The following is a 14,224-nucleotide window of genomic DNA, read 5'->3' on the forward strand; positions in this document are numbered from 1 at the left end:
AATTTGTAACAATGACATTGGGGGTCACCACAACATGAGGAACTGTATTAAAGGGTCGCGGCATTAGGAAGGTTGAGAACCGCTGTTCTAGACAGACATGCACTCCCTGAGCACGTCGGGTAGAGGTGCTCTGGGGCTTTGCTCTGAGGCTCGGGAGAGACAGAAGACAAGATCTCTGGAGGGTGACCGCTTGGCTCTCCGTTCCAGCGCCAGCGGGAGACCTTTCCTGCTCTACGTGGGCCTGGCCCACATGCACGTGCCCCTAACCAGGACCCAGCTGTCGGCAGACCCACAGGGCCGCGCGCCGTACGCTGCGGGCCTCCGGGAGATGGACGGCCTGGTGGGCCAGATCAAAGACGGAGCTGACCGCACAGCAAAGGGAAATACGTTCCTCTGGTTTACAGGTGAGGTAGCGACACCCAGCCTGCCTAGCTGGGCGCTGATGGCTGCCTGCGCCTGCGCCCTGAGGGCTGAGTCTGGTCAAGTGATCATCTTCCGCCGGGCAGGGGGCTCGCTCTGAACTTGGGGCCCCACTGGTGATGGTTGGTTGAATGCTGAGCACCTGTCCATTTGGGGCCTCCAAGGCCGAGCCCCCGGGCAGGTTTGCACAGAGAGAGCAGGACCCCCCTGGCCCCTTAAGTCTTGATCAGGGCCCTCTGGGCGTTGCGCTTAATTAACGAATAACTTGGATGTTGGGAGCCTGTGCAGCACTCAGACTGTTCTAGACCCCCTCTTCACCATCTTCCCGGTCCCAGGGACTCCAGTTGCTACCGGCCACCAGCTCGCCAGGTCCCGTCGTCTGGCTGAGTGGAGCTGAACTGGCTGGCCATTCAGAGACCCTACCCAGCCCTGTGGGTCTCCGGTCCCTGTCGGAGGAGGCAGGGGGTCAGAGCGCTGCCGCTGGGTCACGTAGACACCTGGATTCGAATCCGTACGCTACTGCTGAGAAGGTTGATCTCTGCACACCTCTGTTTCTTCATCTGCAAAGTGAAGCTAACCATGAGGTCTAGTCTGTAGCATGTTGGAGGGTATGAGATCATGTATGTGAAGCCCCGGGCACATCCTAGGTGGTCAGTCAGTCATGGCTGGGCTGATGGCATTGGTAATGAGATTGTTAAAGCTATAAAAGGCCCAAGTCCGTATGGCAGGCGCCTCAAGATGCCGGAGGAGGAACCCTGCTCTTTGAAAGCCCAGCAGCTCCTCAAGGGCAGGGTCCTAGTTGATTTTATAAGTCCCTCTTCTATCCAGTCCCCTGCTGTGCCCAGGGATGTAGGGCTAGAGAGAGTGACTCAGCCAAAGTGACCACCGGTTTGTTGACCTTTCCATGTTTCTCCTTTTGGTTTTTAGGTGACAACGGCCCGTGGGCTCAGAAATGTGAGCTGGCAGGCAGCGTGGGTCCCTTCACCGGATCGTGGCAAGTTCCTCGAGGTAGGGGCTCAGCTGGGGCTGGTGGGTCCTACTGTGGGTAGGACATGGGATTCTATTTCCGGGCCTCAGGGCATCGTTGTGAACCAGGGACAAGGTCCTCAGCCACCAGGTCCCAGAAGAGAACCTGATGGGGCAGAGAGAGCCTCTGTTCAGCCCGGAGCATCCTGGTCTCTCCTCTCCTCCTGGGACTCCCTCGGGGGACCACCCTCTCCCACGAGCCAGCCCCTTCCTTATTCTCTTTCCTTTCTTTCTCTTCTTTTAAAAAAGTCATCCCTTCATCCACCCAATCATTAATTCATTTCATTCATTCAAGAGATATGTAGTGCGCCGCTCCCTGAAGGTTTCTGTACCCATTGTCTCTAAAGCTTACAATCATGAAAGGCAGGTTCATTTCCATTTACAGATGGAGAGAGAGGGAGGCTCAGAGAGGCCATGTCATGTGCCCACCGTCACACAGTGAAAGCTGGCGATCTCCCCACTGTGCCACGCTGCCCTTCTCTGTTTAAACATCCTTCTGCTCTCAGCTCAGTGTCCATCTGCTGACAGTTTGGTGGTGTGGACCAGACCCTGAAAAAGGCGCGAGCCTGCTGATGCTTCCGTGTCTCCTCGGAGAACTTGTCCTGGAGAGATAAGTAGCCAAGTGCACAATGATGCATATACAATAATGCTTCTTGGACTTAGCCTAGGTAGCTATCGGTAGAGGAGTGTGAAATGCTGCATATCGCTGACCTGGAAGCATTGGCCTGCAGTACTTTTCAGTGAAAAAGCAGGTTGCAAAACAACATGTAAAGGCCCTGGCTGGTTTGGCTCAGTGGCTAGAGCGTCAGCCCTCAGACTGAACAGTCCCAGGTTCAATTCCAGTCAAGGCCTTGTCCCTTGGTTGCAGGCTCCATCCCTGGCCCCGGTCCGGGCACGTACAGGAGGCAACCCAATTGATGTCTCTCTCTCACATCGATGTTTCTCTCTCTATGTAGTTCCCCTTCCATTCCACTCTCTCTAAAAAAAGCAATGGGAAAATATCCTCATGTGAGGATAAATAAACACACACACACACACACACACACACAAACAATAGGTAAGGGATAATTATATGAAAATAAGCATAGGTATTCTTGGGAAAATTGTTAAAAGAAGCAAGAAAAGGTCACCAATGATTCGCGGTAATTATCTCTGGAGGATTGAAGTGCGATTTTCTCCCCCACCATGAACTGGTATCATTATATCCGAAAAAGTTAAAGTAAGTTTTTTAGAAGGTGCTTGTACCTAAGGGGTTCGGAGGTGGGCGTGGCAGGGTTACCCCGTGCCTGGGTTTTCCTGCTGTCCAGCTCGACCCTGAGCTGTGGCCCCCGGTGTCCAGGTCAAAGGACACAGAGTCCCTCCCATATTCGTCAGGCAGAATATTTGTCGTCCCCAAGACTATAACCTTTGTGCCCCTCATGGCCGGGGGCGAGAGGGACGTGCCGATCGATCCTTCTTCTCGGTCAACTTTAACCTGCTGTTCCTTGGCTCGGATCCTGGAAAACTTTACGAGGGAGCGGCTGCCGGGACTGTGGCCACGAGAGAGGGGTCAGGAGAGAGGGGTTAGGCGTCAGGGCACCGGGCGCCACCTCCCCTCTCCCGTGCAGTGAGCAGGGTTGGGGTTTCTCCCTCTGTTGGTCTCTTTGGTTCTCTCCAGTTCAAGAACACGGTAACCCACTTCTGGTTCCTGGAGAGCGGGTCCAGGAAAAGGTGCCAGGACTGGACGTGGGTGGCGACACGTCTGATACCCGGAACAGCAGCAGGTGTGAGCGGGAGGGGCTGTTTGCAGTAGCGGGTTACGGGGCCTGCTCGCCGTACCTGGGACACCCGCAGGCCAGCTGCCACCTCCCACGCTCAGTTGGAAAGCCTGGGCGAGTCTGGAGTCAGAACTGTCCAGGGTGAAAATCCAGAAGGCATGGAAACCAAGGATGGGGGGGAAAGGGTCTGTTGGTGAGTGGCTCCTCTGTGGGGAGCTCTCTGTTCCCCCAGAGCTGACCTCTGGTCTCCTGCTTGAGGACCTGCCTCATCCTGTCTCTCCCCTCTCCTGGGAGGCAGTTTTGAAAGAGGGATTCCAGCTGCGGGTTGTGGACAGGGGCCCGTTCTCTGAGGGAAGCACCTTGCCTTAGGAGAAACACACTTACTAGCTGGGCAACCTACTTCACTCTTTACCTTCCTTTAGTTGAGCACCTACTGTGGGCCCGGAACTCAGTGCTGGGGACAGAGGTCATCAAAGGCCCTGGCTTGAAGGGATGGTGAAGTTCTGACTCAGTGGGTCTAGGATGGCGATGGAGATGCTCCATTTCCAAGAAGCACCTGGGGGACGCCGATAGTCTACCCCAGCGACCCCACTTGGAGAACCACCAACCTAGAATATCCACATCCAGACCATCTTGATTCTAGAGTCATCTGCATCTTGAACTTCCAGATGTCAACCAGGTGTTGGCAAGGCGTGGTCTCAGGATCAGCGGCATTAGCACCATCTGAGGACTCATTAGCAACTCAGGTTCTAGGCCCCCTGCCCAGACCTGCTGAATCAGGAACTCTGGGGTCGGGACCCAGAAATCTGTGGCAGTAGCCGCACATGACTATTTGAAGTCAAATTTAAATTCAAATGCAGTTCCTTGCTCACTTTAGCCACACTTCAAGGGCTCAGAAGCCACATGTGGCGGGCAGCTACCCTATTGGATGGTGCAAATAGAAAACATTTGCATGATGGCAAAGTCTTCTATTGGACAGAATGGGAGCGAACACATCAGCAGGTCATTCTGCTGCAGGGTAAGAACGCCATGTTAGCAGGAAGCTCAAGGGCCTCTCGTCCACTGGGCGGGAGACAGGAGGCTTTCCTGAGTGGTTAGTTTTGAAGAATGAGTAGGATACAGCCAGGGATTTGTGAGGGAGACCTGATGTGGTGCCTGAGTGGCAGACCCAGCCCCTGGATTCGTGGTAGGGCTGGGGCCGGATCCATTTTCTTCTTTTCTCAGGAGGTCCTGAAGGCCAACTTGGCCTAGGGCTAAATACTTCGTCATCTTCATTCCCCAAACCAGCTTCTGTCAGCTACTCCACAGCCTTGCTCCTCCTCCTGCCCAGGAAGCTGCTGGGGGCTCTGGGAAATCAGGCAGAGCCCTGTGTGGAAGGGTGTGGCCAGGGCTCAGGTCAGGAGGGGAGCTGGGGTCCCTCTAGACCACCTGTTCCTCGCCGGTGGGATGCCTGCACATCCTGCTGTAAGGGGGCCGGTCTCAAGAGCAGATGAAAGTGAGAAGACAGTGTTTTTGCAACGGAGTAGGACTAGCAGTACCCAGAGCCCTGCTCTTCCCGCTCTGTCGCCGCCCTGCTCAGCTGCTGGGATGAGGCAGTGTCTCCTGGAGGCACAGCTTCACCCCGTGCAGGAGTGAGGGTGCTCCCCTGGGCTTGGCTTGTGCCTGCAGGGGTGAGGAGAAACCGAACTGGGGGTGAGGGTGGCAGGGGCAGGAGGCAACCCCAAGTGGCCCTGCCTTCTCCAAACAAAGGGGATGTGAGGTGCCTGCCCACTGCTGGCCCCAAGCGCACGCCCCGGCCAGGGCCTGGCCCAGAGCAGCTGCCCCTCTCCCCACAGCAGACCCCGTTCCTGCAGGGACAGAGCCAGGGCCTTGTTTGTCCGCTGACAGACGGCTCCTCTGTCTGGAAACTCTTTTTTGTTGTTTTATTTGAAGAGCAGGACTGTTCCTTCCTCCCCCTGGGTGATGGGGAAACATTCTGTTGAATTTGGCATCCTCAGCCTCGAAGAGACCTTGGTTGTTTGTAATCTGATGCTATCAGGTGGTTGCATAACCTTTCCCACTGGGACTCTGGGCTCTGCATCGGGGCCTTCTGTCCAGGGGGGCGGGGGGGGGGGGGGTGGCGAAAGGTCAGAGGTGGGCTGGGTGAGGGTGCCCTGGACAGGGGGTGGCTGCTGGCCCTGGTTGGGGACAGGGAGGTGGAATTGTGTGTCCCCCGGGCCTTTGGCCACCAGGCTTGAAACACTTCAGGCCACCCGGCCAGCCAGCGTCCTCGGTCCCCACGGAGGCCTGGCTGCCCTTTGGTTCTGGAAAGCCCGTCGGCTCCGGGCACCCTTGGCAAGGGCACGCATGTGTTTCTATTTAGGAAGGAAGCCGGCTGTTCAGGGGCTGCAGGACGTGCGCTCCTCAGCACAGGCGTGTTCTCTGCCCAAGCCACAGATTCAGAGGCCTTTGCGGGCCGGGCAGGGGATCCGAACGGACACGTGTCCGTGTCATCGGCGTGGGCCAGTCAGGGATGCAGGACCCTGGAGACTGGGTCCTGTCCAAAGACATACAAAATTAGTTTGAATAAAACAAAACCATCCTTGCCAAACCACGCGTCAGAGGGCTCGGTGCAGTGCGTGAGCCGTCAGGTAGCAACTTCTGCTGTTCTCTATCTGTAGGTCATTTTTCAGTTGTTTCTTATTTTTTTTAAATATATTTTTATTGATTTCAGAGAGGAAGGGAGAGAGAGAGAGAAAGAGAAAGAAACATCAATCATGTGAGATAATCATGGATCGGCTGCCTCCTGCAGGACCCCTACTGGGGATTGAGGCCGCAGCCCGGGCATGTGCCCTGACCAGGAATCAAACCGTGACATCCTGGTTCATAGGTCAACGCTCAACCACTGAGCCACTCTGGCCGGGCAAGTTTTCGATTTTGGGGGCACTTCCATGGCAGGCACTATGCCAAAGGCTCTTGCTTCGAATTGCATATACATTCACTTATGTAGCTTTCCGCCCAGCCCCAGGAGATAAATACCATCCTGTTTGCCCTTCCTGGCTGGGGAGACGGAGTCGGACGGGGGTGTTCAGAGTTCTGCCTCAGGCCACCCAACAAGCAGGGTGGCCCTGGAGCCAGACCTCAGGTCTGCTGGTGCCCAAGGCGCCTCCCACTCACCTTGCTAACATTCCTCAAACGCTGGCCCTCAGACCACCGGCATCGGAGTCACCTGAACCGGAGCCCCCCTGGACTGAGTCAGCCAGGGTCTCCCTCTGCTAGGGCCTCCCGGGGTCCTCCTCTATGGGAAGTGGCGCGCGCTGTCTTTCTGACTCAGGGCGGCGTGGCACGGTGTCCCTTCCGGAGAGACTGCTATTCCTAAGCGGGGGCCGAGGCAGCCCGGTGGCCGGCCCTGCCTCCACGCAGGAGGGAAGGCACGTCACTTCCGTCGCCAGGGAAGAACAAGGAAGCAAATCCATGAATCATGGTTCTGTTTATCCTTTGGTTGCTGAGGCTAAATAGTTGTTGCTTTAAGTAAGAGGTTCTGCCTTAATTAGAGTCATAACTAACCGCAAGCGCATTGCAACGCGTTCTCACGGCCGTGGGACATGCCTTTCTCAACAGAAAGCCACACGCAACCAACACTTCTCCTGTGCGTGCCACGGTCAGGGGCTGAGGGCTCCTCCACACCGAGATGTGGCTTTTGGAATCAGAAAGTTCGTAGACATTTAACCTACGGACTTACCTGTTATTATAACTTACAGGCTCATGTTCATGATCCTGTGTCTTAAAGCTATAGAGGTGTGGGCAATATAAAACCCTGTGATTAAACGCACGAGGCTACATTTAATTCTCAAGCGCATTGTGTCCACTCTCTGATCGTGTCCCAGCCCTCCTCCTTCTGGAATGGACGGTCTTCACCAGGAGCGCATCCCGGGCCAATTAAATCACGGTTTCTGGGAAAGGGTCCTCGACGTGGGTGTTTTTTAATGCTCCCCTGGTGAGTCTACTACGCATTCAGGGATGAGTGGGCGCACGGTCCTAGAAGATTTAATGGCTGAGAGTGTTGGCTGTCTAGTTAGACCGGGACTCAAATCCTGGCTCTCGCATTTGCTAGCTGTGTGACCTTGGGCAAATTGCTTAACCTCTCTGAGCTTCAGTTTCTTCCTCTGAAAAATGGGTGTAAGTAGCAGCTGGCTCTCAAGGTTATCAAAAGGATTAAATGAGAAGCTCTCCGCATTGCGCTCAGGGGTGCTTAACTCCGTGCGTAAGCAGGGCTCCGTAGACAGGAGATGGTAGTGTTACTGTTGTTTAACTGGAAATGAGGTTCCATTAGTAGGAGCACGTATCACTGGAGAGTAGGGGAGGCGGGGGGGGTGGGGAGGGACCGGAGGCAGCTCTCCTGGGATTCGCCTCTGCTGGTGCAGGTAAATCACAACAAGCAACGCTATTCTGATCATCAGATTCCACAGCCCTGGGGACCCATGGAAAACGCTAGTTGGGTTTTTTAAGTCTGTCCACCCCAGTGCCATGCATGCCAGGGTTCAGAGTAAGAGGGTGTCCGCGCCGTGTGGGATGTACACTTTTACAATTGCTCACGCACACCCTGGATGCTTTTCAGAGAGATTGCTTTCAAGTGCAGGTCTCTGGGCGTGGCTGGGATTTTGAACCGCGTCTCTCTGTTACAGCCAGAACCCAGGGTGCAGCAGACGTGGAGTGGGGTGGACCCTCCAGTGGGTGCGCCGAGGGGCTGCGCCCAGCCAGCCCTCTTCTCGCTTCCTCGTAGTTCTGAGCCTTTGCCTGTGGACTCTGCACTGGTTGGCACATGCACACCTTATAACTGACTGAGTTCCTTGCAGCCCCTCCAGCTTCCAACCCTCTGCTGAAATAAGGCAAACAGAAATATTCTCCTGAAAAACGACTTGGGGACATCCCTTGCCTGGAAACAGCAACACAGAAGCTTGTGGCAAACAAGCAGACTCCCTAGTGGTGGAGGCCCATTAGCAGGGTTGTTAATTAGGGGCTGGTGCACCGTCCTAGAAACATCCCGGAGGCGGAGGCCAGCTCCTGGGTGACCCGGGCGGGGGCCGGGGGGGGACAGGGGGGGGCTTGCTTGCCACGCACAGCCCTCTATCCTGCCTTCTGGTTGGCTGTCTGCACTGTCGGCTTATTTCTGGGAACTGAAGCCTTCGCCTTCCTTAGCATCTGGCCTCCAAGGCCAAGCAGACCTGTCCGAAACTTGTGCACCGTGGACATGCAAATGAACAGGTTCCATGTTCCACCCCCCTGCCGCCCGCCCTGCCCCCCACCGACTTCCACATAAATTCCCCTCGTGGGCGTGGAATTCTCTGCAGAGCCCTGCACGTGCACGCGTGGACACTCCCCGCCTGCCTGCTCTTTGGCCTTCAGCTGGGGCGTACGTCATGCACCCGCAGCCGCGTGGGAGTGCGTTCCATGCTTCTTGTGGACTCTCTTGTCCGTGTGCACCAGTCGTGGGAGTGGGCTCTGCGTGTATTTGTAGAAGGTGCGCCTCTCGTGGGAAAGACTGTGTTTGAGACCTTTTGGGCCAGGCCAGAGGGCTTCCCATTCAGCCTGCACACCGCCACTTGGTTTCGAGAGCCCCACACCCCTAAACATGGACAGTCCACAGGAGGGGAGATTTCTGTTTTGATGGTCACTTTAACACTTGGGGGGCTCGAAAGCGGGTTATGAGAAAGGCTCACGAACGCCGAGCCTCTCTGGCGTGGCGTGCTGGGCCGGGACCTGGGCCTCAGCGGTCCGCTGTGAGTGCAGCGGGGCAGACGCTCGGTCGTGTTGCCCCTCCTTCCCGTCGCCATCGCTCTCACATTCACGCCAGCCGGGCGGGGGCGTTGCCTGACCACGGTCCGTGGGAGCCACACACGTCTGCTTTGGCAGGGCCTTCCACACGCGAACGTTGTGGAATCCCTGGCTCAGCCAGGATGCGGGTGGGGTGTGTGTGGGAGTGGGGAGGTCATGGTTAGCTCCAGGCAACATGTATTCAGGATGTTTCCATCAAACATGACCTCATCTCTTCCAGCCCGCCGGTCATCATTAAACTGGTGGTCACTTTGACCTTGGCGGATACAAAAAGAATTCCTTTCATTTCCAAAGTGTAAATTCATAGATTGCACAGGGATTGTCCTTGCCTCCTCCTGGGAGGCAAGAGGTCGGAGCTGTTACTAATGCCGTCTCCACGACATCAGAACAACTCATGAATTCAAGGGAAAACAAAGCAAAGCAAAAGACAACAGTAAAACCCGTGCCAGACCCGTCGCTGGGCGTTGGGCAGCTCAAATAGCTGGGGAATGTTCTGCTTTTTCTCTCTTTTCAAACAATTGTATTTATTAAAATACATTTTTTAATTGATTTCAGAGAGGAAGGGAGAGGGAGAGAGAAATAGAAACATCAATGATGAGAATCATTGATCGGCTGCCTCCTGCACGCCCCCCCACTGGGGATCGAGCCCCAAACCCGGGCATGTGCCCTGACCAGCAATCGAACCTTGACCTCTTGGTTCATAGGTCGACGTTCAATCACTGAGGCGCTGCGGCCGGGCCACTTGTATTTTTTTCATCCTAAACGATCACATTATAATCAGCAGAAAGACAAATGCACTTACTTTAATGGATATTCGTTAAGTACTGTGTCTCGTGGTGTGGATTCACAGGATAAGCAAGCCAGTAACCAGACGACGTGAAGCATGAAAGGTGTCATGAAGGAAATAAAGTGACCTGATTCAATAGGGAGGGACTGAGGCAACTCCTTACGCATGTTGAGTCCAGTAAAATAAAGGCTCGTATTGAAAGATACTAACCACCTGCATAAAAATAGCTGGTTATGCCCTGGCCAGTTTGTCTCAGTGGATAGAGTGTCAGCCTGTGGACTGAAGGGTCCTGGGTTTGATTCTGGTCAAGGGCATGTACCTCAGTTGCGGGCTCCTCCCCAGTCCCGGCCCTGGTCAGAGCTCGTGCAGGAAGTAACCCATTGATGTGTTTCTCTCACATCGATGTTTCTCTCTGTCTTTCCCTCTCTCTTCCACTCTCCCTAAAAATCAATGGGAAAATGTCCTTGGGTGAGGATTAAAAAAATATATATTATTTTTTAAAAATAGCTGGTTACTGTTGTGATTCTCAGAGGCTCCTGGCGGGTCCCCTTAGGGAGGAACCGTTGTCCCAGAGGGCGGCTGTGAGATGGAGAGACCGGAGCCCCCTGTCAAAGCACCAACTGCCCCCCTCCTTTCTAGGGGGCAGTCCAGCCAAGCAGACCACCTGGGAAGGAGGGCACCGGGTCCCGGCGGTGGCGTACTGGCCCGGCAGAGTCCCCGGCAATGTCACCAGCGCCGCCTTGTTAAGGTAGGAGACCCACACGACCTTGATGCGCTGGGGTTTACCGCCGGGAAGTCACAGGCGCTCGAGAGGTGAGAGACCTCGGGAGGAGAGACCTTCTCCGCCACCTGCCTCTGCCAGGTGTCCCCAGACAGCGCCGGAGCCCCGCCGGCAGCAGCCGGAGCCTGCCGTACGCAGTTCCACGTGCTGGTTCAGGCAGCAGCACAGTGGCGTCTTCGCAGCCATCTGGGTTAACGTCTGGGTGAAGAGTACGCTGGGCGGGTTCATGCCTGGGGCGCTGAGTCCGGGTGGTGTGTCTGCCGAAGAGAACGGCAGCTCCCTTCTGCCCTGGCCCCACCTGGCGGGAGGAATCCTCATCTGAGCTGAAGTGATGAGGCGGGGCAGGTGGCCGAGGGGTGGCTGTGTGAAGCCAGCCCTTCACGGGCAATCACAGGGCCCCCAGAAAGGAGTGTGGATGTCCATGTGCCCTGAGGGGCGGGAGGAGGGAGGCGGGGCCCCCAGGCTGGAGCGGAGGGAATGAACCCCTGGCGAGGGCACTCTTCCTACTTCTGGCAACGAAGCTTCTGCCAGGAGGCGGGTCCCCGGGCGCTTCCTCCGTTAAAAGGACAGCGGTACTGTGTCATCTCGCCAGCGCTCTTAGCTCCTTATTGGGGCAGATCCGGAGGCCATCCCCTGGGCACAGGACTTGGCTGGGTGGCCATTGGAGCGCGGTGCCATGCAGGGTTTCCGTCGCGGGGACTTCTCACTCATTCAGACAGGGCGCTGCCTGTGTTCCCTGGCAGCGGGACCCGCGGTGGACGCCGGTGCCCGCTCACGTGCCGGAGGACTGGGTCTGCTTGGAGACTAATTTATTTCTGCAGCTTCTTCATCATTAGCCGTGTGGGTACCGGCCGAGGGAACACAGCGTTAGCAGAGGAAAGCAGGCCCCGGACTCCGGGTCAGCCCCGCACAGTCAGGAGGCCTGGAGTCCCCTGCTGTCAGCTGGCTGGGCAGAGGGCCAGGCGGGCTGCTTTTTATGGGGCCCACGTGGTGCGTGGTGCGCGCAGCCAGGCCGAGCGCTCACAGGCCGAGCGCTCACAGGCCGGCTCACACGCACAAACAACCCGGCCTTCTCGAGTTACATCACCGAAGCCAAGCACACGCTTCTCCCTCGAGAGCGGGGTTTACACCTGGATCCACCTCGGCGCTGATGGTGACGGAATCGCATCAGCTTGTTGACCATCTCGGGCCGCAGAGTCTTAGGGGACAGCTTGGGGGCCACAGGGGACGCTTGCTGAGGGCGCCGGAAACTTCTGCCAGGACAGCACCGTGGACTCTAGCAGCCCCTCGTAGGGTCGTGTTTGGTGTTAGATCCATCTTGATTGTAGCAGGACAGTGTGTCTCCATGGACGCCACCCTCTTGTGTTTTCCCACGGGAATCCGTGCACACTTGGGGGGAGCACCCTTGCTGCCAGGATTGGCCACGGCGTGCTGGCCGCCTGTTCCCGTGGTTTGCTCAGGAGAAGGGCACTAACACGTCCTGTTCTTGGGAGCCCCGCCCTCCCACCCGGGGTGCTTATCCCCATGACATCACAGCTGGGAGGATGCAGAGCTGGACAAGGCCAGAGTCGCTTCGCCTGCACCCTGGCGGCCGGCCCTGAGGAACTGTGAGCAGCGATGGGGAGACGAGGCGGTGCCACCCCACCTCGCCATGCTGTGCTCTGTAATGAGCCTGTACCTTCACTGTTGGGCTCTGAGGATGCGCCGGGGGCAGCCGCGGCCCCTCCACCGTCCGCAGGGGGCTGAGGCCAGGGAGGGGTGGGCTCCCAGCTTTTCCCAGGGGCAACGAGAGGGAATGACCACGCAGGAAGAAACGTGCCATGGAACGCCGACACACCGCCCCCCACTCTTCCACGGTCTGAAGGGAGTTCTGCTCTGACCCACCCCTCCGTGCCCAGTCCCACGCACTCCCAGTCCGTCCCGAGCAACCCCTCGCCCTTCTCACTTCCCATCTTCTGATCACATCCTCCGTTTTCCCAGATAAAATGTCCCAGCTTCTAGGAAACCCCGTCCCTCCCCACCTGCTGGGGTGCACTCCCCCCAGGACAGCCCACCCAGCCTGGCACCCCGGTTCCAGCAGCACAGATCCTGGGGTCCAGGCGGTGCTGCTTGCAGCCCTTCAGCCCCTGCATCCTTCTCTCCATCACCCGGGTCCACACCCAGGCTCCTTGGCAGCTCCTTGGATAAGAACGCAAACACGCACACGCACACGCACACTCCCTCCGGGCAGCCTCCAGCGCCTTGGGCTGGCCGAAGCCGGAGTAAGAAGGAGGAAAATGTTTTCAGACGGGCAGTAGCACCTGCACAGGCGTCCCTGCCCACGCGGACGGAGGGCAGCCTTTTGTCAAGGTGCAGAGCAACCTCGCCTCTCCCGTGAGCAGGCTCCTGGCTGCCCTCTGGTCGCCAGGGGCCATGGAGGTGCGGTTTTGTCCCCCCTAAAGCCGGGGGCCGGCATCTCTGACTCCGTCAGGCCCAGGAGGCGCAGTGCAGGGGCCAGGAGACTTTGGGAACCCTTGACACGTTTATTTTCTTTTAAAACCGAGAGAAAGAAAAGCAAAGACCTTTTCGGTAGAAGAAAATGGTTTAACGTGTAATCTGTGTTCACCTGTACGGCCACACAGTGGGAAAGGGGACTCGGACATTCTGTGTGGACGAAGGGCCTGGAAGGGAACGGTACCCGGGTGCCACGGGAGCCCGAGTGCGACCCTGCCAGCGCCTCCCCCAAGTAGCACAACGAACTGCAAAAACCTGGAAATGCCCGGGTTGCTTTGTCTCTTTCTTCAAGGTTTTAAGGCTCCCAGGACTGATTTCTCGGGTGAGATTTGAAGTTCAGAGCAGCTGGGGCCCCTTTGGTTCCTCCACGTCCACGCCCCGTCCGGCTGGGAGGCCCCGGGACCATCTGTGTCCAGGACGACCTTCCTCTTCCAGGGGGACCTCAGGCTTGGCGCCCTCCGCCATGTGAGGAAGGACTGCTGGCAGCGCGGCGTTGGCGAGTCCCGGAGACTCTGCCACGTTTCTCTCGGGCCAGCGGTTCTCTCTGCTCTGGGTGGGCGAGGACTCGCCGAGGCCCCGGGAATCCCGGAGACACTGGGGTTCCGAGAACATCGACGTAGTGCTGTGTAACTAGGAGACAGAGCCTCAGATAGAGGGGAACATGAGATGGAAAAGAAAGTGACCGTGCATCCCACCATCCAGTACCTCCTGTTGCTCTTGCTCACGGATTTGGCCCATCTGTGCCCCAGACCCCTCGGGGGCACACATTCCACAAAGCCCAGGCGAACAGCCCCAACCACACCCTATCCACACGGCACTGGTGCTGCGCAGGGGCGTGGCTGTGGCCTGAGGACAGGGTCCTGGGCTGTGCTGGACTCTGCAGAGGCTTTCTCTGCGCGGCGTGCCGTGGCTCGGCTGTGGGATGCCAGCTCCCGGACCACGTCTCTCAGGAGAGAAGCCACCGGCTCCGTGGACTGAGAGCAGAAGGCAAAGCAGACACACTCTGTACCGAGTCCAAGGAGAGGTTCTGCCCTGGGTGGTCAGCAGAGTTCTGGGGAGGAGGTGGAGGCGGAGGCTGAGGCCGAGGCAGAGGAGGAGGTGGGCAGAGGGAGGAGGGGCCTCGTGGCGGGTCCCACCTGCAGCCCC

At 57.3% G+C, this 14,224-nt stretch overlaps 1 protein-coding gene across 7 annotated transcripts in view; it reads left to right on the forward strand.

Moving 5' to 3' along the window:
- The window catches only part of ARSG (arylsulfatase G), a 91,142-nt gene that overhangs the window by 62,143 nt on the left and 14,775 nt on the right, over positions 1-14,224 (forward strand). For all 7 annotated transcript variants that reach the window (XM_070394470.1, XM_070394472.1, XM_070394468.1 and 4 more), the window contains 3 exons: positions 208-404; positions 1,348-1,428; positions 10,444-10,552. In XM_070394470.1, the coding sequence (XP_070250571.1) occupies positions 208-404; positions 1,348-1,428; positions 10,444-10,552 (387 nt within the window). The remainder of the gene's footprint in view (positions 1-207; positions 405-1,347; positions 1,429-10,443; positions 10,553-14,224) is intronic.

Source organism: Myotis yumanensis, unplaced genomic scaffold (genome assembly GCF_028538775.1).
Source record: "Myotis yumanensis isolate MYYU_CA2020_CCGP unplaced genomic scaffold, mMyoYum1.0.hap1 SCAF_16, whole genome shotgun sequence".
In the NCBI taxonomy this organism is placed as follows: Eukaryota; Metazoa; Chordata; class Mammalia; order Chiroptera; family Vespertilionidae; genus Myotis; species Myotis yumanensis.